We start from the raw sequence: 21,358 nt of genomic DNA, 5'->3' as shown, positions 1-21,358 counted from the left end.
TGTGACAATCCTACACCCAGTAATGGCGGCAAGCCTTGTGCGGGAAGTGATGTCGAATCACAGCTGTGCAATGTTAACCCCTGCCCAGGTTGGTTGTCATGGTCACGGTAGTGATTGATTGGGGAGATGTATAGGAAGGAGTATTTGTGAGGATATATCCGTGGTTACTTGCTGGGACTGTCAGTCTCTTGGCCAATCGTGGAATTACAAAGAGACTTTGGTTTGCGTTTGCCTCCAACGACAAACAGCAAATAGCACTGAGGCTAGTTAGTGCTTGTCAGAAAACGTTGAAAAAGCTATATATTTATAGATGTAAATTAAATGGGTCTCACCCAGTATTACGGGTTTTGAAAGCAAAAATCAAAGTGGTATATGATGTAGAAATGGTTATAGCAATTAAGCGGAGTAAGGTAGATTATCATATTTAAAAAATGTGAAAAAAACAAACCTTTTTAGAGTATAGTTTAATAGTTTATTCTGTAGAGTCTTCTTCATCCCCTTCTGTTGTTGTGGTTTTTGTTATTGTTTTTGGAGTTATTGTCGTTTTAGTATAATTTGTAATCTATATTTTGGTAATAAATCGATTTTTCTTTTAAATCACAGTTTGGGTAGAAAGTTAATACCCAATCAGTTTTTTTATTGAGATCGGGTAACAGCAAATCTTGGTCCGACTGTTTTTCTCCATGATAACAGTTGTGCTAAACGAAAAGACTTCACTAAGTTTAAACTCGTTATTTCCAAGAACTCTTCGCGTGCAGTTCAGCGGGAGAATAGTCAAGCCCCTGACACTTTGTTTTCTAAAACAATAGAGAGATTTGGTATCGCGTTTACGTGTATCGGCAGGCTTCGGCCACTTATAGAAGCACGGGAATTTTTGTATTCTAACGTTTATGAAAGAAATGCATACTTGAAGTGCGGATTGTAGACAAAAGATAGAAGTCACGGATCCTCGTACTTACCTGGGCAATGTAAGCAGTTTTCTCTTTACGGCTTAGGACCCATATCCTCTGCGATGCCGCCGGTGCAATGCTCTACCCACTAAGCTATGAAGCCACTCAGTTAGTAGAGCATTGCACCGGCATCGCAGAAAAGTCATGGGTTCGAATCCTGTTGAGGCCGCCTGAAGTTTTCAGGGGCCTGGAAGTGACAAATATCGCTTAAATTGTCCAGACGAAGTGTGTGGATCACTTCTATCTTTCCCTGTAACTTGTCTAGCCACTTCTGAGAAGTCGCTCGCCGTTTGGTGTAAACGCGATGCTATGTCTCTCTAACGTCTTTTGCGGTTTCCTGTTCTCTGTCGAAAATTTTATTTTTCCCGTTGCTCAATTTCTCAGTTCATGGAAATTGGTCCACCTGGACGAAATGGATGCCTTGTTCCAAAGTTTGCAACGGTGGAGAACAAAAGCGATATCGGGACTGCAATAATCCAGCTCCTCGGCATGGTGGTAATGACTGCCAGGGAGATAAGCATGATTCCAGACCGTGTAACATGTTCAGATGTTCAGGTTAGTTCAGGTTTCATTGTTAAATTTGTGAAAATCAGGGATGGCGCAGTGGTGCCTCCCACCTCCTACCAATGTCACCTGATTTCGATTCCGACAGGTTTTTCTCCGCAAAAGAAGAACGAGGTCAATATCCAGCCATCTTGACTGAACAAGCTTGGTCAATAAAGGATTTGTTATATGATTGTAAAATAATGCATCGTGCAATGTTCGTCATATTCGTCGCGATTTGATTGTAATTTACGTGCCATTTTGTTTAATATAACTTTCAATTCGAAGAGGCCTCATTTGTTTAAGCTTACTATTTTCTTTAAGGTCCTGAATTTACATATGTAACCATCAACTCCCTTCTTTATTTTCTTCCTCTTTTATGTATTCACACTTCTGTGAGGTAAAATAAGTAAATACAAAAATTCATGTCTCCCTCGTTTCTACCTTTTTTCTAGTCACATCTTATAACACTTACTTAATACTCCAGGGTCTCACCAAGGTGTGTGGAAGATAAATTGGCTATCTACAAGCGTGAAACATTAAAACAGTTAAGCGGGGGCATCTGGAACTCCAAACGTCAGATGTTAGGTCGGCCACCGTACGTTTTGCCCGTCATAATTTTTATGCGCAGTCAGGAGTAATAACAAAGTTCTTTTAACAGATTTAACTTTTCACTGAATTCTTTCCCATCCCTCTCACACTTCTGCGTTATAGCTCTTTTGCATCCATTGAAAAGGTTATTGGCAAGTCCTCGCGTTGGATACTTCTTGCATTCCAAAAAATTGAGCATTAACTGACGCCTTTTCCTAGCGAAGACATTTAAAATGGAAAAGCTCCTATTTCTATTTGCATGCAACGTACAAACTAGAGCCACTGCCGAGAACGAGAAGTAAAAAATGTATTTGGGATATAACTGCACAAAGGGAAAACAAGTTGAACTAGTCAGTAGTAAAAAAGTGAATATTTATTTGAAACGTATTTCGCTGAGACGTTTGAATCTCCTTCTTTTACTGCAGATGGCGTCGAAGTGGCGATCGGTCAAGTTCATGGTACAGTCAACAACGTTATGCTACCAAACTTGTTCCTATTGGCCAACGTCACCAAAACTCCAACCAATGAGACTCAAGTGCAGTATGTCATCGGTGGCGTTCCAGGACCAATCAGAAACTGGCTCAAGTCTGTGGCAATCCCGCTAATCACAGCAGTATACTGGGCGACAGCGGGGCAGCAATCGGGTGGACAAAATGGTCTGAACATCACCAAAGGACATTTTGTATCTACAACTGAGGTTAATTTCAAGTCGGGACAGGAATTGTTAATTGTCCATCGTGGCAATGGCATCAACGAGAAGGGGGTGTTTGCGGTGGATGTCGACCTCACGGGAACAACTCCCAAACTGCCGTTGAACGCGACAGTCAAATTTCCCGATTTCGAAGAAGTTTTTGTCCAGACGGGAGAGGGTCAAGTGAGCGCAACAACTCAGTAAGTTTTGGTAACTTTTCTATGTAGAGTTAGAAAACGATATACTGCCAAACAAATTGTTATGTATTTTGCAAGGTTGTTATTTTTGCGATTGCCTGCATTTCTGGACATAACTGCAAAAGATTGTCGCTATTAATTTGTTATTTCTTTGTTACACACTAAAAATTAAAGTGTAAGACAGCACTTAAAATAGTGTAAAATTGTTGCCAGCCCCGCAATCCGTTTTTTTGTGTGTATTATTACACCAACTTCTTAAGTGTAGTTTAACTCTCAAAAGGATGGCAAATTTACACGCAAAATAGTGTAAAATGGGTATTATACAACTTTGCACTTGTAAAATTACACATCTAGCAAGGGTAATAATGTCAGAAAGGATGGGTAAAATTACCCCGAATGACGGTGTAGTGATCTTGCCGGCCCCGCTACCCTTTTTGGAAGGTGTAATTTTACCCCATCTAAAAAACTTGAAATTACCCCAAAAAACGTATAATTCAACCATAAAATGAAGTGTAATTATGTTTATTTATCATCAATTTATAAGTAAAATTACCCATAACGCTACATCGATAAGAATTACAATCGCTTACTTAAGTAACAAATGCCCAACTCTAGATTCACATTTCTATAACTTAGCCTAGGGCCATTAAGGTTGGTTTCCTTATGATCGCAGAAGATCGCGGATCGCAGAAAGCTCTTCGATCATCTGCGATCGTGATCGCACACGATCGCAGAAGGTAGAACCAAGTTCTGTCGCATTGACAGGAATTTTGTATAAATCGAAGATTTGGAGAGCGTGCTTCGTCAAGAAAATGTATGTATTTGTGCAGACTTGAGTATAATAAAAACAAACTAAACATTTAAGAGCAACGAGGTGGCCTCCCGAAACGTTTAGTATTCGTTCGCCTTTTGCAACGATATAAATGTCATCATAATTCGGGAGTTCGCCCGCAATTAGGATAAATGGAGGAGAATCTTGCTTCAACCAATATAGCTCTTTTTCAGTAGGCACAACCTGCATATATAAAATGAAGTGGAAAAGAACAGATGTTATAAACATTATAAAAGGTGCAATAAGAACACTTTTCGAAAATCCAAAGTCAGGCTGATTCGGAACTGAGTGTTCTTATTTCTCCAACCATTTTAGCTCGAAAATGTATATTATGGGATAGCCATGAGGGGGTAAGAACAGTTACACATTACCATCCCCTCCCCGGGCATCCCAATAATTATATATCTCATAATAATTAGAATCCTATATGGCTTCCACTGCGAGGGATTGCTGGCCTCGAGCTGCGGGAAATTAGGCTGTCCTCTTCACTACTTGTTCCTCGTTGGGGTTGATTGTGGAATGGAATCCTAAAGAAACAGTACACGATATCACGATATCACCACATCTATGCCAAGTAGGCGTAGCCTACGCCTACTTAAAATCAGAGTCCTAGGGCGGGCAGGATACGAACCTACGACCTCCGTATTACCGGTCGGATGATCTACCCATCGGGCTACGAGAATTCCTGTAAGGTATGCAAGTAACATTATGTTTTGTTTCAGCTTAGTGATGACTGTGGATGGTAAACCTCTTCCTTTCACGTTAAATTCGACCATAAAGTACTCTCCTGAAGGCAAGCAAAATGGATCGCTGTATAACAGAGTTCAAGTTACTGCTGTAGGCGTCAGCCATGATGAACAGCTCACGGATGCGCTTAAAATTGATATGACGTCATCCGTCAAAAAAGGTGCGCAGAGAATACAATACACTACATACTTAATTGACCGCTACCCATAGGGGCTTTTCAGGGCCAATGAAACACAACGAAACGACAGAACAGAACAACAACAACTGTTAAGAATCCCAACTGGCTGGAGGCAAACCAGTTGGCTATTTACAAGTGCAGCTGGGAAGTTGAACCAGGGAATACCAGGGTCAAATTCAAGGAGTGGTCAGAGCGGGTCTTGAACCCGGTATCTCCGGATCTCAAGGCAAGCGCTCTAAGCACAGGGCCATACTGCCTCCTGAACCTGAAAATTTGTCATAAAAACGAATTGCTACTGAATCAAACTCGGCAATTAAATTCTTAATTTCTTTTGCTCGTGATTGAAGATTAAAAACCGTTCGTCCCCATCCAGTTACAGGATAGTTCGCCCATATAGAGTGTTTTCACTCACGTGATCAGTAAACTTGTTTTTCCACCGAAACAAAATGTAACGTTTGCATGATAATAGAGCTCGATTCCCTGAGGATTAGTCGGGGACACCAACATGGCCGCTGTGACGTCACGTGAAAACACTCCATTGTTCAACGTGCATAGACATTCATGAAGGGCGGTCACATTTATAATAGTTGTAGCTAAGTTACCTGGCCTACGAATGGAAGCGAGGCTGCCGGTGACCCTGTTTTGGTACAAACGTTTGTGCTTTTCTCAAGTTGATTAAGACTAATTAGCATTACAACAACACAATTTTTATGATAAAAGCAGTAGGGACTGTATCAATGCAAGGTCACCGGCAGCCTCGCAGCCATTCATAGGCTAGGTCGCTGAGCAAACAACTGTAAAATGGCCTATTCTTTTGTCCACGTGCAAATTAGCCTACCAAGCCTCATTTTAGACGTGGCCGTTGTCCTTGCTTAGGCTCCCTAACCAGGTGATCTGGTGACGTAACTCGGAGGACTGGGGAGAAAAATTTTAACGCCGTATCCCACAAATGCGCGCGGCCTTATTTTCGAATTCAACATGGCAGAAGTGAGGATAGATCTCGTCGGGTCTACTTGAATGTTCATTCAGTAACAGGAAATGTGGCAGACACGGAATGATCTGTTGAGTTTTGGCGATGGAAATACCGCAGGGAGTCTGGAAACAACCCCTAAGGCCGCACGCGGTTTTGGGATACGCGTTAAATTTTTTTCTTCCCAGTCCTCCAAATTAAGTCACCAGATCACCTGGAATAACTTCTACAACTATTTTCAGCATCATCGTCAGACCGTTGCCCTCAAGGGTTGGAAGAGGACACATCTACTCAATTTTGTCTTGGTAATTATCCTATTAAGTCCGTTTGTCTGTCAACTTTCTCTTTTTTTTTTGCCTTATTCCTCAGTGCTTTGACTTTCATTTCAGATATAAATGAATGCACCGCTGTTCCACGCATTTGCTCGCATTTTTGCGACAACTTGTTCAGTTCATTCCGCTGTCTTTGTCCTGGAGGGTATACGTTGTCTTCAGATAACAAGACTTGCGACGGTACGTTGGTTAAAAATTGGTGATCTGGTGGAATAACTGCCTTTCACCTTGAACAGTTTCCTATAGGAACTACCAGACAATCCGGATTATCGGGATCCAGATCGGCCAAATCTGGGGTCCAAAGATTCGGCAAACTGGGAAAAATGCGCAGTGGGCGCAACAAGACTCGACTTTTTTTATTTATTCTATAGACAATTTATTCTTAATCTCTTTTCTTGGCAGATGTAGACGAATGTGCTGGTGCTAATGGTTCTTGTCCATCAGATTACGAGTGCGTCAACACCGTTGGTTCATATCGCTGCCGGCTTCGGTGTCCCCGTGGATTTGTTATGACACACAATGAAACTTGTATTGGTAATTATTACACTTTCCTCGTTGGGTATTGCGTTGTTGGTGTTCCGGGTTCGCCGGAAATAGGAGTCGTACATTGCGATTACTACTTGAGATGCCCTACCATAGTGACTAAGGTATTGTAGACTTCGAGTGAATGTAGTCCTTTACAATGAAAAATTTTTGCTTCAAAGCCAGAACAAATTTGTTTTTTTAGTAAACAATTTATTTTCTTTTGTGTCATAGACCTGTAGCCATTTTTTCCCTGCGGTTCGATAAAAGTGAACTGTGTATTCATATGGCTTTTTTAAAATAATTTCACTTAGATGTCGATGAATGTGAGATTGTGCTATCAGAAGAGTCTCTACAGCCAAACGATCCTTGTCATCACAAATGCGAGAACATTCCAGGCTTTTTTAGATGCTCCTGCAGAGATGGCTATCAAATCAGAGGAAACCAGTGTGAAGGTAAGAATAGCTTTATTTGGCGTTGGTAATTCCACCAGTTCTCTCTTAAGATCTACGACACCGACGTCGACGAAAACATCACTTTTATTCAAACTTTTGAAGGGACAAGACAAGAAGTTTTGATAGTAGCTAATAGAGCTTAGGGAAGCTTACGCCGGTGCGCTCTCAAAATATAACGTTACGCAATCTCAAACGGTTTTTTTAGGGGTGTCCCATCTCGTTCACGTTCTGAAATATAGCCGAAAGAGTGAAAGCATCGCTGCTACATCGGTAAAGTCACTGCTTACGAGCCAGGAGGCCCATCAGGCCGGCGCTTATCTCCGGTTTCCGTAGCATGAAGCGACTAGGATTATTGATACTCCCCCCTGGATGGGATGCTAGTCCGATCCGGAGTCGAGCGCACTAACCATGAGGCCACTGCGTTTTTAACCCTTTAGTAAGCTGGAGGTTTTACGAACCCAGCGAATTCATCACAGAGATCACAGAGAGATTTCTTTGATTTCCTCTCTGCTTCTTTTGTCTTTATGAAGGCGTTGATAGTTTATGTACACGGAATAAAAAGGAGAAAATATTTACAACCTACGCAAGGACAAACAAGTTTCTTTCATTTTTCGCGATGCAAAATATCTCTAACAACTTGTCATTTGACGTCATTAAGGAGCCATAACGACAGTTGCGCACAACTCCACAAAACAAGAATATTATTGGTTAAATGAGGAAAAATAATCGTGCTGCACGTGCCGTACGCGTTTTAGTACATTTCTTTTAAACAACTTAGGTTCTGTCGTCAAGGTGATTGTGCAACAGTGAGTCGTGCATTTTCTATATTTACTTTAAAACCATTCGTATCAATCAGTTGCAGGATTGTTCGCCCATATTGTACAACGCGAATAATGTAGCGAAGTGTGAACAGCCACAAGAGAAATTTAGCATCGGAAAACGGGAAACAGCAGCCGCTGTAATAAAAGCATGAAAATTCTCTTCTTCTTACTTGTCCCAGTCCTTTGAGTAGTTCCTTGATAGAGCGACTTTCCTATGACCTTGAAAATAGCTCTCTGTTTTTTTCGCTCATTAAATCTCTTGTTTTCGGCTGCATTGAGAACAAAAATTGTAGATTGCTTTCTCTTTCAGATGTTGATGAGTGTGCTACTGGCTTCTGTGATCAGGGCTGTGAAAATAACAATGGGAGCTTTCGCTGCTTCTGTTATCAAGGATACCGATTCATATCGAACGATAAGTGTTTAGGTGAGTAGCCTAATTTTCTGCGACAAATCTTTACTGCTCTGTACGTTCTTACTGGAAGAGGATCAGTGTGTCGAAGTAGTAATTGGAAGGTCGAGGGTTCAACTCTCGCAAAGAGGCACTCGGGTTTTTACCGAGTATCTCCGAGTCACCATAATTTACTGCGGTTAACATTTGCCTTCTCTTTCATTACAGGGCACAGTTAAAATTAAAGGAAACTCATCATTCATTGATCATGGTAAACTTTCCCTTCACCAGAATTGCGAAACGATTCCAGTCCTAGCAGTATAGCGATGGTCACCTGCTCCCACCATTCTGTTATAGCTTAGTGGTAGATCCTCCGACTTAGCAATCGGAAGATTGCGATGGAATACTCGGGGATTTTTCCGAGTATCTCGAAGTCATCATCGGAAAAATCTTTTTCTCGTTAAGTAAATTTAGGTGTCATTTATCGCTAAAAGGACCATATTTGCGTTCTTCATTAGGAGAACGCAATTTCTCAGTCTTCAAGGTATCCTGTGCATTGGGTGAGCTTTAGCAACTTTTCGTCTTTCGTTCGTCTGCTTTGTCAGTGCCATCTTAAAGTACGTCATATGTGCACGTGCACCTCGGTTTTGATACGTCATATGCGCAAATGACGATCGCGCACCTCATGATTGATTTGCACCAACACGCTGATTTTTGGCAAGGGACAGGTTTTTGGTAATAATCTCTCAGACAATTTAAACAAATTCCAGATTTTTACAAGTTTAGTTTTTGCGACGTCATCACCTTATTACTCCAACCTTACCATTTTTAGCCAAATCCACAAGTCTCGCGTATTAATACTTTCGATAGACGTTCTTTACGTATAAAATGCATCGTCTTCATGCATCTCGGCTCGTCTAGTGAGTTCTCCAAACCAACGCACGTCACAATCAATTATTACTCCTAGATTTGTCTCCTCAAATGATGAATGGTCAGGATTCCGTTAAATATGACTATTGCAATTAATAGGCATTAGGATCATCTACGAAAGACAATCGCATGTCGTATGTCTCGATGGTGTCCCATCCAGATACCAACCCCGCCCTACAGGGTTTAACTTCCGTGAAATTTTGTCGTGAAAACGGGCACTGACTGAATCAAGCTGAATTTGATGATTCACAAGCCTTTCTCGTGTATATTACTGTACTTTATTCACACGAAAAGTCGAACCAATAACTTCCTTTTTAACTTGCTGTCAAAGAGAAGTTGAAGTGAACTCGAAAATGATCAACATGTCAGTCTCGATGACAATGTTAAACGGCTTGGAAACAAATATTTTGGTTGATTTTTTGAACTTTTCTTGAAGTAGCATGATTTTTGCGGTTTTTTCATGTCCAGAAGAAATAAAAAGCTCATTTCGTGCCAAAATACCCAGCGTGCTGCCTCTAGGGCATGAAATCATGCCCTTGTTATCGCTATTTCTTAACAATCATGGAAAATGACAGGCGTTTTCTTTAAAGATGGGCATTTCTATGAAATCTGCAGCTGTGGAGGCCATATTCTTTTACGATGGGCATCTTTCGAGATTCTTAATGCTTGTCTCACCCAAAAAGGCGACAACTCATTCCTGCGCGCGTAAGCTCTGGAAAAATGCTGGGAGGGAATGTTGCACTTCAATAATCCGAGATTCACTAGCATATTGACTCTAAGAACATTGGCGTGTATGTTTGCTTGCGGATGAAATTCGACGCCAGTACCATTTTCCTTTGGTTTATTTGATTTTCTGCGTCGTGGGATACCTACAAACTCTCTCTCCCGAGAAAAAAACGTTAGGTTAAGTTAAAATTTAAAATTGCGTCGTATAGTATTGCATGTTAGCATGAGAAACCTCACAGAAGCAGTGGAAAGAAGCCTTATAGTGGTATAAATTGATTAAATACGACTCTCTGGTCTGTTTCCTTCTATAGATGTCGATGAATGCGCGGAGAACAGCACCATTTGTGGCGACCTCCAGTGCGTAAACATGCCCGGCAGTTTTCAGTGCCTGGGAAAGTGTGATGTGGGCTTCAGAAGGACTATGGACGATACGGAATGTGCAGGTAAGATCTGTATGCGATTGAGGAGAATTGATTCGGAGCTACGGAAAGGAGATATATATATTGCCCTCGTTAAGCACCCATGAACGCGACATAAGTAGTCAAGTAGAATATATCACATTTCCACGAGAATGTTTCATTGAGATCTCAGTGATTCAACTATACTAATTGCAGACCTTGAAACTGCGAAATATATCATATCGCCCGATTACTGTACAATTCGTTTCTTTTCGAAGGCTTTTTGCTATACAAGTGTCGTTTCATCATTGTTATTTGCAATCTTGCTTTGGGTTTCCTTCAGGTATCACACACACTGTATGGAATGCGTAGTTTTTCACCTTTAATTTTTGATTTTTTTTTCTTTAGATATTGATGAATGCAAGGAGCGAACACATGACTGCAGGTTAAATCAGATGTGTATGAACACATATGGAAGCTTCTACTGTGTCTGTCCCAGGGGATATTCGGCCAAGACTGCTCAAGCGCCTTGCCAAGGTGAGAATGTTCCAAAATACTGAGCAAGATGTCATTGAGTTGTATGACTTCTGTGAAGGAGCACCCAGAATTTGTCGAGCATCCCTAACTCATCATCGGATGAAATTCTTTCCTTTTTTTTTGTAAATTGCGTTGACTCGAACAAATTATGCTTTAATAAATCGAAGAAGTGGCCGGCTTAGCAGTGGTGTCTCCAAAAAGGCTGGTGGTGTACGAGGCCACCGAAGCAGAAACAATCGTAAGTCAAAAATGTACTTTGCCGAGTGCTGGAACATGTAGATGTAGCTGTAGATAAAGATCAAATACAAATAAATCTCCAATTTTTGACGATGATAGAACAAACCGTAAATTCGGAGCAATGTACACAATTGTTTCTCATTTAAATTTGTCAAATCTCGATAAATGAACTCGACCGCACCTAAATCTAAAAATAACATGTCGTCACAAGTGCACTTATTTTTTTTGACACGAAAAACCCTATACTAAATTTCACTTAGTCCACGTTCGTGACAGCAATTCTAAATCTCTCTAGTCTTTCATTCCTCTGTCAATGTCTTTCGTGCTTGTACCGTTGTTTTTTTCAAGTTGTTTGTTTGTTTGTCGGCAGATGTCAATGAATGTGAACAGTTTCAAGGCATTTGCGAGTTCCAGTGTGTAAACACTATCGGCAGTTACGAGTGTCGGTGCCCAGCTGGAGGAATTCTCAACGCAGATCAACGCACCTGCTCCGGTAGGTACATATACGCGAGCTCAGTGTTCTTCGTTTCATGTTCATATCTTGTACACTCTTTAGCAGACGATATAAAGCTTCTGTTCTCTGACGAATCCACCATTATCACTTGACTGCCGGAAGTTCTTTTTTACACTCGATGTGGAGCTTATTTTCTCTTAGAAATCAACTGTTTCAACCCTGGCTTGGTACAAGTCTAACACTGCTTGGGTTCGCTTCTTTAAGGAAACAGGGATGGCTCGGCGTAAAAATTATTACGGAACAAGAAATAATGTTGATGACGAACGTGTTACTTTATCTCGTCGTATCAAAAATTTGAACATGAGCGGCTCTTTAAACTCCAGGATAAACATTTTAAGACTTCACAAGCGTCCCGGTTCCTAGTTCCCCGCGATTTTCCGGGACGTTTAGTCACGTGATTCACAGTATAAATCACGTGACAACACGTGTAACTCCGTCACCTGATAAAGATTCCATGATGGAAGCGAAAGCTTGTTATCCGGGAGGTTTGAACCTCGTTGAAGGAAACAGTGCCTTATTTTCTTTAACCAGAATCATATTCGTGCTCAAGGCAATTTTTGTTGTGTCTAAGCCAGGATAAACGGGGTTGAAATTGGAGAAATATCACCAACTTCTTTTAAGGTTATACACGGTATTTTAAAAAACCGCCCAAAAATTTAAAAGGGCTGAAACATCATCGTTACATTCCTTTGATATCGTCTCATTAGGTTTTTTTAATACAATTTTCCCTTTTTTTATAGGTGTTACCATTATATGCTTTTAAATTTATGTTAATGTTGCAATTCATTTTTTGTGTCTTGACACTGAGCTCTTACCCATTTTGGCTACCCCTGTTGGAGTCTAATTTTACCCAGGAGACTAATTGGGGGGGCGGGTTAAATATTAACACCTGGCTGTTATCGAACATCTCCGACTGCGATCTCGCAAAGTCAGAATGGAGAAAATCCCTGAGGACAGAATTCCTAATTGGTGCTCTATCGTCGAACGCACTTAACCGAAATATGTGTAATTCTAGTTTTCAATTTTATTTTTATTTTGTAGGCGTAGACGGTTGCGCCCTCGAGAACTTGATGTGTGAACAGCGTTGTGACTTTTCGGCGCATGGGTACAAATGTTCCTGTGCGCGCGGATACCGCCTGGCTGATAATCAACAAGATTGTGTTGGTGAGAAATAAAACTGAATGCGTTAATATAGTATTCCATAAAAAAAGGCAAAATGGTATCTATTTGAGGCTGACAAAGCCATAAATTTCATTCTTAATTCAGCGGTGTCAACATGCACCATTTCCTTTACTCCGTGTCATAGTTGGTTTCGTTTTGGCTCAAAGTACCGGCGTGGACAACTTAAGTTTAGTATAGCAATAGCGAGATTGCCAGAAACCACGCAGCTCTTTAAGCACTGGCAACGCAAGCACACGCGCAAACATAAATGGCTCATGCTAAGTGAAAAAGAACATCGACATACATGTAAACAGACGCTCTTTTGTTCAAATACTCAGACGCGGGGAATCTGAAACTAGTTTTTTAATTGGCCAGACACGTCCAGTAGTTGTAAATTTACTTGTACTTATGCCTTGTTTCGTTTTTACACGGTATAAGGAAAAGGCACGCGCAAGGGCAAGCACAAGAAATGGAAACATTTTTATCCTTGTGCTCGTGTTTTCGCTTGCGTCGAGGCCGTTTTTACGGTGAAATGAGAGCTGTTATGCCTGCGCATGACCTTGCGTCGCCAGTGAAAACCACTCTTTGCAACCTCTTATTTCACTGGGTCGGTATAGGACACAGCTGTACTGTGTTTAGTGTAAGGGTTGGGGTTCATTGTTTCTGTCGTATAAATTTTGTGCCATTGTTTTTTCTAAAGTAATCACGACAGCTGCTGTGAGAGCTGAAAGTACTGACTTAAAATCTGTTTTAAAAACTAGGGTTTACAGAAGCCAGTGGCTCAAAGAAACAAAGGCTTTTCAGACAGCCCTATATCCTTCCAATCTATTAGCCTTTCAATTCTATTAATTTTGTTATCTTTATTGCTTATATCTATATTCTGTCAGATACTGACGAGTGCCAGTCCAACAGTACAAACTCGTGTCAGTTTGCCTGTGTCAACACTCTTGGTGGTTACAAATGCAAATGTCCAGTTGGATACCACCTCAGTGCTAACGGCAAGAAATGTCAAGGTAACAAGTTTCTTACTGATCTTTTTTAAATGTCGAAATTGACATGGTTATATCTTTAGTCCTACATATAACGCAAAGTTGTCATTTTTCCCAAGAAGATCTCGCAGCACCTTGTTCACTGGTACATGGGGTACAATACACCATCACCACCATCAAATTCAGTAGTTCCATAATCTCGTCACCAGCCTTTTTTATTTGCATAACAGCAACGTTTAGCGATGGCTGTGAATTTCGCGCCATTCTCTCCACCAATAGCAAGGAAGCAAACTAAAGGCCACCTGTAGTTTGTTTGCACGACAAGAGTCAGAAGCCCATAAATAGAAGTCTCGATCTGCAATGGAATGCGTCCCATCAATTTCAATTTTAGATGCGCGGTTACTGCTAGATTGCTTTTTTTGTGAAAGGAACCATGGCGGCATAGCGTTCCGTGTCCGATCCATGATTTTGCATTTAGCACGAACAATCCCTCGTGTGGTTACTCTCGGACCAATCAGATGCGTTGTGGTCTTCAATCGCGAAATGATTGGCCGTGACTTGGCGGACCTTTAGATAATTCGCTATTTTCACTATTCCCCTAATACAGTTCATTTTGGGGAATATTTGCATTAAAACAATGGACATCCAGTTCACTGAAGCATGATACAGTCCCAAGAGTAAATAACCCAAAACGTATTAATTATCGCGGCTAATCACCGTCGCAAAGTACAGCAACGACACAGCTCAACAAGGTCGAACCGAAAGCATACAATGGCGCCTCTGGCAGCCGCTATACGGTCCATGTGTGACCTTGGAGCACAGCTTACAGCCAGCTGGAATCAGCTGTATGTTGGTTTTTGCTGAGGGGGGAAAACCGGAGAACCCGGAGAAAACCCTCCACGCAGAGAAGAGAACCAACACAAACTCAACCCACTTATGGCGTCCGGTCCGGGAATCGAACCCGGGCCACATTGGTGGGAGGCGAGTGCTCTCACCACTGCGCCATCGCCTGGAACTTTTCCTTGTTAGCTAGAAGTTTGTTGTCGGAATACCAATTAGGCTGCAACCTGCGCTTGATCGTTTAATATTCTTTCCATGTCACTGGCCCTGGTTCCTGATGAATACAACTGATGATCGTCGGCGTACATAGATAGTAGGCATGCGCAATGTTTGATGGAAAAGAACAAGTCATCCTGGAATATGTTCCACAAGAGTAGTCCGAAGCAAAATCCTTGGGGGCTTCCCTTGTTTATCTTTTGCCATTCACTTGTAACGGTACCGGTAATGGCATTGACACTTTTTGCTTTCAGACGTGGACGAATGTGCCCTAACGAATGGACCCTGTTATCAGAATCATTGTTACAATACCATAGGCAGTTATCAATGTCTTCCTTCCTCGTGCCCTCAACAATACCATCAAGACGGAAGCGGGTAAGAGCAAACTGTTTTTTGACGAACTAGCGCTTTAATTGTAATTTACTGGGCTAAGCTAATCGTAGTCAAAAGCAATACAACCCGAGTTTTACGCGTGTTTTCGTGTGTTGTATGGCGGAGTATTTTTTAACGAGTTTAGACAGTTTTTGTGTGACGCCCGGGATAAAAAAAAACGTAATTGGTGATGCAACTGTACAAATTACCAACAATTAGATAACTAAGTGTACATTATCGCGGAACATTCTTATTCGTTTCGTGCGTTTTCTGTACAGTAACAGAGCTGGATATGGTAAAATTTCCTTGGTTTTGGCTTTGGGGCACTCACCTTCAATGGTACACCGAACGGATCCTCTGATCGACTCTTCGTCTTTAATTTTCTATCTCGTCGTTGCGTTTGCGATTTACATCGCGAAATTTGGAACAAACCTTTATACGATTTAGGCTTTTCACGCATAGTGTTTCTTGAAGCCTCTAAACCTTTTTTGGTGATAAACTCTTTTTATTAGTCTGAACGGTTCGTAAATTCCAAGTGTCCAATCCACGAGGCATTTTTGAACCGCGGACTAAAACCAGAAGAGAACGTATGACAGTTTTAAGTCTCTCAGATTTTTTGAACTAGTCTCTGATACAGAAAAGATACGTCATTGTCCCACAAACTGTACTCTTCAAGTAAATTAAGTTTCTTGCTAAAGCGCTGGTTTGTATTTTTTTAAAGAAATTTTCTTCAACACCACGTTCAAATAGTGTTCTTTTTTTATCGTTTCAGGTTCTGTGTGAACCAGTGCTCGAGTGCAGGCTACTGTGGTGCCACTCATGCCATCCGTCAAGAGGTGCTCCCTCTGCCGCTTGAAGTTCCCGCCAATACGGACATTGCGCGTTTAATCCCATTTTTTCCGTCGTACATGACCGCACTCCAGTACTATTTCCAATTTTCTTATACATTCACTGTCCAGCCCTCTCCCTTCGGTATCAAGTTGTTTGCAAACGAGGCTATGATTTACACCAAACAAAAACTAGAAAAGGCGGGAATGTACCAGCTTCGTGTCACTGCAGATTTGTTTTATATAGATGGAACGCTGGCTTGTAGGACTGTCTTCACAGTATATATAGATGTATCTAGGTTTAGTTTTTGAGATTTGAAATAACATTTTTTTTTTTGATAAAAGTATTTCGGGACAGGGATAAAAGGAACAACTAAACGCCCCTAAAGCTGAATTGCAAATTTATAAAACAGTCGACACAAAATTAACTTAGGAATTATGCAATAAACCATTTCCATTTTCCAAATCTCTTGTTCAAGACGAATCGAAGTGCAAAATCTCAGTTAAAAAAACTCTTTTCATCGTAGAAAAAGTAACACTAATGACAGTCACAAAAACTTCGCACTTGACTCGTTTTGGAACCTGAGGTAAAGCATAGTAAATGGAGGGGAATTGTTATGAAACCCGACAAATTTCTTTGTTGTATGTTTTTGTTCTCTTTTTTGGCCTTGACCGTGCACAAAACACAATAGTTGTTTACTCCGTACTGAGGAACTAACCAATAGAAACGTGTTGGTTACGTAATTCTTGCATAAAACCTAAATCTTGGCATCTTTGTTTGCTCCTTTGATGTTTGCCGAGCTTCAAAACCAATCTCCCCCTATTGACTATGGGTAAAGACAACTCGAAAATGCTCCTTTTGTGTACGAGCTTATTAACTTAGAGATCTTTATTTAAACTCCCGTGAGGTCCCTTTTTCGTTACCGCAAACATTTGACTTCATGCGATTGGAAGATATGAAGTAACACAATTATGTTCGCAGTCATGAAGAGGTCCCGAAAATGTTTCTTACTTACATTTAATTGAGACCGTCATGACTGGTGTTGTTCTCTTAACCCATTGCCTCCCAAGGGTTACCCAATGAAGAGTAAAATCGTCTGGCGTTAGACAGAGTAAAATACTAAGTTTGGCCGGTTTGGACGTCAAAGGGTAAAAAGTAGAGCTTTGAATACACGCATGCGCACATCTTCCTCGTCTTTGTTAGTTTGCTTCGTATTCGTGTCAGGGGTTGTCATGCGCACCTTTCGTGTCCTACCGGGACACCGACGACTGTCAACATTCTTTAAGAGGCTGGCGACAGATATGTAACTCTCGTGTATGCTTATTTCAGTCGCCCTTGTACCTCGTGTAGTCGTAAATGTGGAAAATGTTGTAAATATACTGTTACTGAACTATTGGTGCGATCTTGAACCTTGCTGGCTATAAAAGTATTGAAATGTTTAACCTCTTAGTCGGATTGTGTCGGTCACCTTGTTTATTTCATTAGTCATTTTGGTTAATCGGATGCCTTTCGAATCTCAACGTACGTTTGTACGAAAGAAAAAGTTATTTGAAGTGCAAGTTACAGACGAAAGATAGAAGTCATCCTCGCGCTACAATCCGCACTTCAGATATACATTTCATTCATTAGTCGTTTGAGCGCAACAAATTGACCTGCTCCCAACTGAGTGGCTTCATAGCCCAGCTGGTAGAACATCGCAGAGGTCATGGGTTCGAATCCCGTTGAGGCCGTCTGAATTTTTCAGGGGTCTGGAAGTGACAAATATTGCTTAAATTGTCCAGAGGAAGTGTGTGGATCCCTTCTATCTTTCATAATTTTGTATAGAGCATGACTCCATGCATGTTATTGGGTAACACCAACACTTTGCACCGCGAATAACAACTTACCTGTTTCCCTCGTGATATTCCCAGAAATTACTTTTCGTTTCTCAAGATAACACCACTGCAAGTTTATCGGTAATGCCCCGCTTTATTTACTTAACCTGAATCTCAATCGTTATTTACTCAATTTGGCTTTCAGGCAGAATTCTTAATTAGGAGAAAAAAATGTGCCGAAACCCTTGAGACAATAGAGCTGCCTACTGATTCAATAGCTTGTGCTGCTTGATAGCACGCAGCCAATTAATGACGTCAACAACGCGCTTAATATTGATTGGAAAACACTATTGTTTTGTGTACCGACATCTGCATAGAGACTGCGCATACAGTTCCCTTCTTCAGCCGATACTCCACGCCAATGGTGGTCTGTCTGCTGCACAAGGAACAGTGGAATTCGATTTCCTTGACGTTCTTAGAACACTTAAGACACTTGACTCCGCTACCACTCGAATCCACCACGAACAGCCCACCACAGAATCGGAGAATCCGCTTGCCGTAGTTCTGCCATTCGCCCAGACACACGACATCATGTTTGATGTAACCACAGGGACATTTGAGGGAAAGTGTGTCGAAAGGCATTGTTCTTTCAATAAAAAGCGTACGAACACAGTTTAGTTCCAATCAATTGTAGAGACAAAGAAGGTAGTGCACAGTCAAAACGAAGGAGACGTCTATTGCTTTGGCCATCTCCCTTTTTTTCGTTTAGCGTCGAATGAGACTGAATTTCGAGGAACTCTCAGAAATAGGAGGCCTGGTACCCCAGCCTGGAAACAACAAGACACGAACCCAAAATCAATATGGCGGAAAAAGTGGTTGGTGTTATTGTAAAATTAAGACAACATGGGAAAAGGAATCAACCACCGAAATTCTTATGCGACATAAAAATGGTTTAACTACGTCGTTAATTTTTTTTTTTTTCAGTTTTGAAAATGCCAGAACAATGGGTCGGTCGGACGACGCTAACCGGAGAAAAAAAAGAGGATGGCCTTATACTCGGGGCAAATGTAAATAATATATATTAGTATACACCAAAACAGTGGATAGCGTTTAAAGCGCGCCCAGATTGGCTACTCTAACTCTGTTATCCTTTACTATTCACCCCCAAGCAACTCACGCGAGATTTGCGCCCAAAAATATTGTAATCGTTGCAGGAATAAATGAGTTATAAATTCATCTTTTTGTGCTCCATTGTCTCACTGTTCTAGTATATAGTAAAACATCTATTCACCTCAGTAGCTATTCATCACTAGCCACCTCCACTTCGGTGAATGGCTGTTAACTAGTAATTTAGCGAGGTTGATTCTGTCAATTACGCCCCTCAAAGATTAATAAACACTACCACAGGTACCCCAAGCTAACAATGTAATTTGAGTATCACGATCAGTTAAAATTATAAGCGTTTGTATGGGAATTTGCAAACCGGCGTGTTTAGGAGTCCAACTAAAGAACATGAATCAAACAAAAATGCCTTACCTTGTCTTCTAGATACCTTATCAGTGTTTTTGTGGCGTACTTTGCCCATTTCAGCGCTATTCCCGTGGGTTGTAGGTTCGTTCGAACCAAAACTCCCTAGAATGGCGCTGAAAGGGCCAGAAATGCTAAGAACATACCATAAATAAGACAAGGAGGCAAGGTGAGAAATTGTGGTGTATTTTTATTTCTATTTTAATGCCCTAAATAACGATCGCTAAATTCCTGATACAAACCCTTATAAAATATATGTAACGCAACAACGATACTCCGTGAGCTTGGGGTACCTATGACACTACACACTAAAAAATGCAGGGTAGGGTTGGGAGGAAAACACCGCCAAAACTAAGAAAGGAATCCCCGAGAACTCCCACTTCGCCCTTCTCACCAACAAAACATTTTTACATAAAAGTTACATGTTTTCTTGGAGAGAAGGACAGAGTGGTAGCTCTCTTTTCTAAGGATCGGTTCCCGCACTAAGCGCATGCGTTTCAACTTAAATGAAGGGGCTCAGTCACCCTAGTTTTAATAGTAACTTTGTAGACTATGGAAACTTGAATGAATTTAAATCAAGAGAAACCAAAAATAATGATGTAGTTTGTTAAATTAAGGCTGAGTTACGACACTAATACTATTCAATGTCTTCTACTGTTGCGGATGGCATGGATTGCATTTTGGAAAATTTAGCTAGGCTAAAATTCTCAAGTTCCCACACCCACTCGTGGAGCTAATCATAGAAGGCAATCATTTAATATCTGTGAACTTAAGAAAACGACAAATAATAATTGCCCTTGGTAGAACTCTCGTGATTCATGCCGGGAAGACTTAAAACAAGCTAGAATTTGAAGAGATGTAATTTTCCGATGGTGACTCGGCGATACTCGGAAAAATCCGAGTGCTCCTTTGCACGATTCGAATTTACGACTTTTCGATTGCTGCAATTAGTTCGGATACTCTGCCACTGAGCTCTAGGTAACTTGTGGTCGATTGCATTGAAAGATTGCATTGAAAGAAAGTTAATGTTCACTCCGGTAAATAAAATATTAAATGATTTTTCAATTGTGATGTTTAACCGGAGCTTATTAAGGGGAGTGTCTATCTCGACTGACTCCTTTAAATTAAATATCTTTTTAGGAACAGGTTTTTCCCGCAACAAGTATCATATTTTCCTTGACGGTGAGATAGCTTTATTTTGATCCGCTCTTACAAAATGGGGGGGGGGGGGGGGAATCTTCTAAGGGAGGTGTTCTGTAAATATACGGTACTCGGGAAAGGGTTGAGTTCTGGGATAGAGGCTCCCCTTGATTAGACGGGAGCAGACCGTGGGAACTGAAGATCTTAAAGTACATGTTCATTGCCGTGACTTTAAGATCTTCAGTTCCCACGGCTTGCTCTCGTCTGACCTTGTAGCTCAGTCGGTAGAGCGGCGGAGATCTAACCCTAAGGTCGTGGGTTCAATTCCCACCCTGGTCAGAGTTTTTCTCTGTCCTTGTGTGGGCCCATTTCCATCAGTAGGGCTAACGCTCTCATGGCTCATATGGGGTAGAAACCTAGCACTTCACATTACACGCTAATCAGTTAAGTCCCCTTGATTAGCTCCTTTGTTTAATGAATGATGTTTTAAACCTTTGAGAAAGTAAGGCAGAAGAAAAAAAAACAGGTTGCCTGATATATGGGCAGCCATTCGGCATGGGACGAAAAATTTGACTCGCAGGATCGCGGCTGGTGATAGTGTCACGATGAGAGAGAGGAGCTCCTTATGTTAAACTTTTTTTGCCAGTTTCGTTTTGCCGTTCGGTTTGTTCGTACGCTTAGGATCTTGGATGGCAAGTATAAACATCTATTTTTAAACTGAAAATAATGAAAGTAGCTTCACTTCTTTTTAGTTATTTCTTACCTTTGTGGTTTAGCACCGTCAGTGTGAGAACAAAAGCGACTTAACAGCAAAATTATATTTCCTGTAAACACAGTTTTACGCAATGTAAGAGAAAGGCGGAAGTGGACACAGGAGAGTTCTGCAACACATAGCGCGACGCAGCATCGTTC

General features: G+C 41.2%; 1 protein-coding gene and 1 long non-coding RNA gene across 2 annotated transcripts in view; one reads left to right on the top strand and one right to left on the bottom strand.

Annotated features, from left to right (window-relative positions):
* The window catches only part of LOC137993622 (hemicentin-1-like), a 41,725-nt gene extending 24,365 nt beyond the window's left edge, over positions 1-17,360 (top strand). Inside the window, exons 18-33 of the mRNA XM_068839577.1 lie at positions 1-88; positions 1,335-1,505; positions 2,510-2,975; positions 4,527-4,711; positions 5,942-6,004; positions 6,089-6,211; positions 6,434-6,565; positions 6,868-7,008; positions 8,140-8,253; positions 10,185-10,316; positions 10,680-10,808; positions 11,416-11,538; positions 12,601-12,723; positions 13,608-13,733; positions 15,020-15,140; positions 15,910-17,360. The exon at positions 1-88 is cut by the window's left edge and continues 83 nt beyond it. Of these exons, the coding sequence (XP_068695678.1) occupies positions 1-88; positions 1,335-1,505; positions 2,510-2,975; positions 4,527-4,711; positions 5,942-6,004; positions 6,089-6,211; positions 6,434-6,565; positions 6,868-7,008; positions 8,140-8,253; positions 10,185-10,316; positions 10,680-10,808; positions 11,416-11,538; positions 12,601-12,723; positions 13,608-13,733; positions 15,020-15,140; positions 15,910-16,276 (2,604 nt within the window). The 3' untranslated portion in view covers positions 16,277-17,360. The remainder of the gene's footprint in view (positions 89-1,334; positions 1,506-2,509; positions 2,976-4,526; positions 4,712-5,941; positions 6,005-6,088; positions 6,212-6,433; positions 6,566-6,867; positions 7,009-8,139; positions 8,254-10,184; positions 10,317-10,679; positions 10,809-11,415; positions 11,539-12,600; positions 12,724-13,607; positions 13,734-15,019; positions 15,141-15,909) is intronic.
* A 553-nt stretch (positions 17,361-17,913) lies between these two features.
* On the bottom strand, positions 17,914-21,350 carry LOC137993623 (uncharacterized). Its single transcript, XR_011121895.1, has 2 exons — positions 21,210-21,350; positions 17,914-18,425 (listed from the first exon to the last, which is right to left on the bottom strand). It is a non-coding gene; the product is annotated as an uncharacterized lncRNA (long non-coding RNA).
* Positions 21,351-21,358: the final 8 nt, after the last annotated feature.

This window comes from Montipora foliosa, chromosome 2, assembly GCF_036669935.1.
Source record: "Montipora foliosa isolate CH-2021 chromosome 2, ASM3666993v2, whole genome shotgun sequence".
Taxonomy (NCBI): domain Eukaryota; kingdom Metazoa; phylum Cnidaria; class Anthozoa; order Scleractinia; family Acroporidae; genus Montipora; species Montipora foliosa.
Note: the sequence above shows the minus strand (reverse complement) of the source record. Positions and strands in the feature narration are given on the sequence as shown.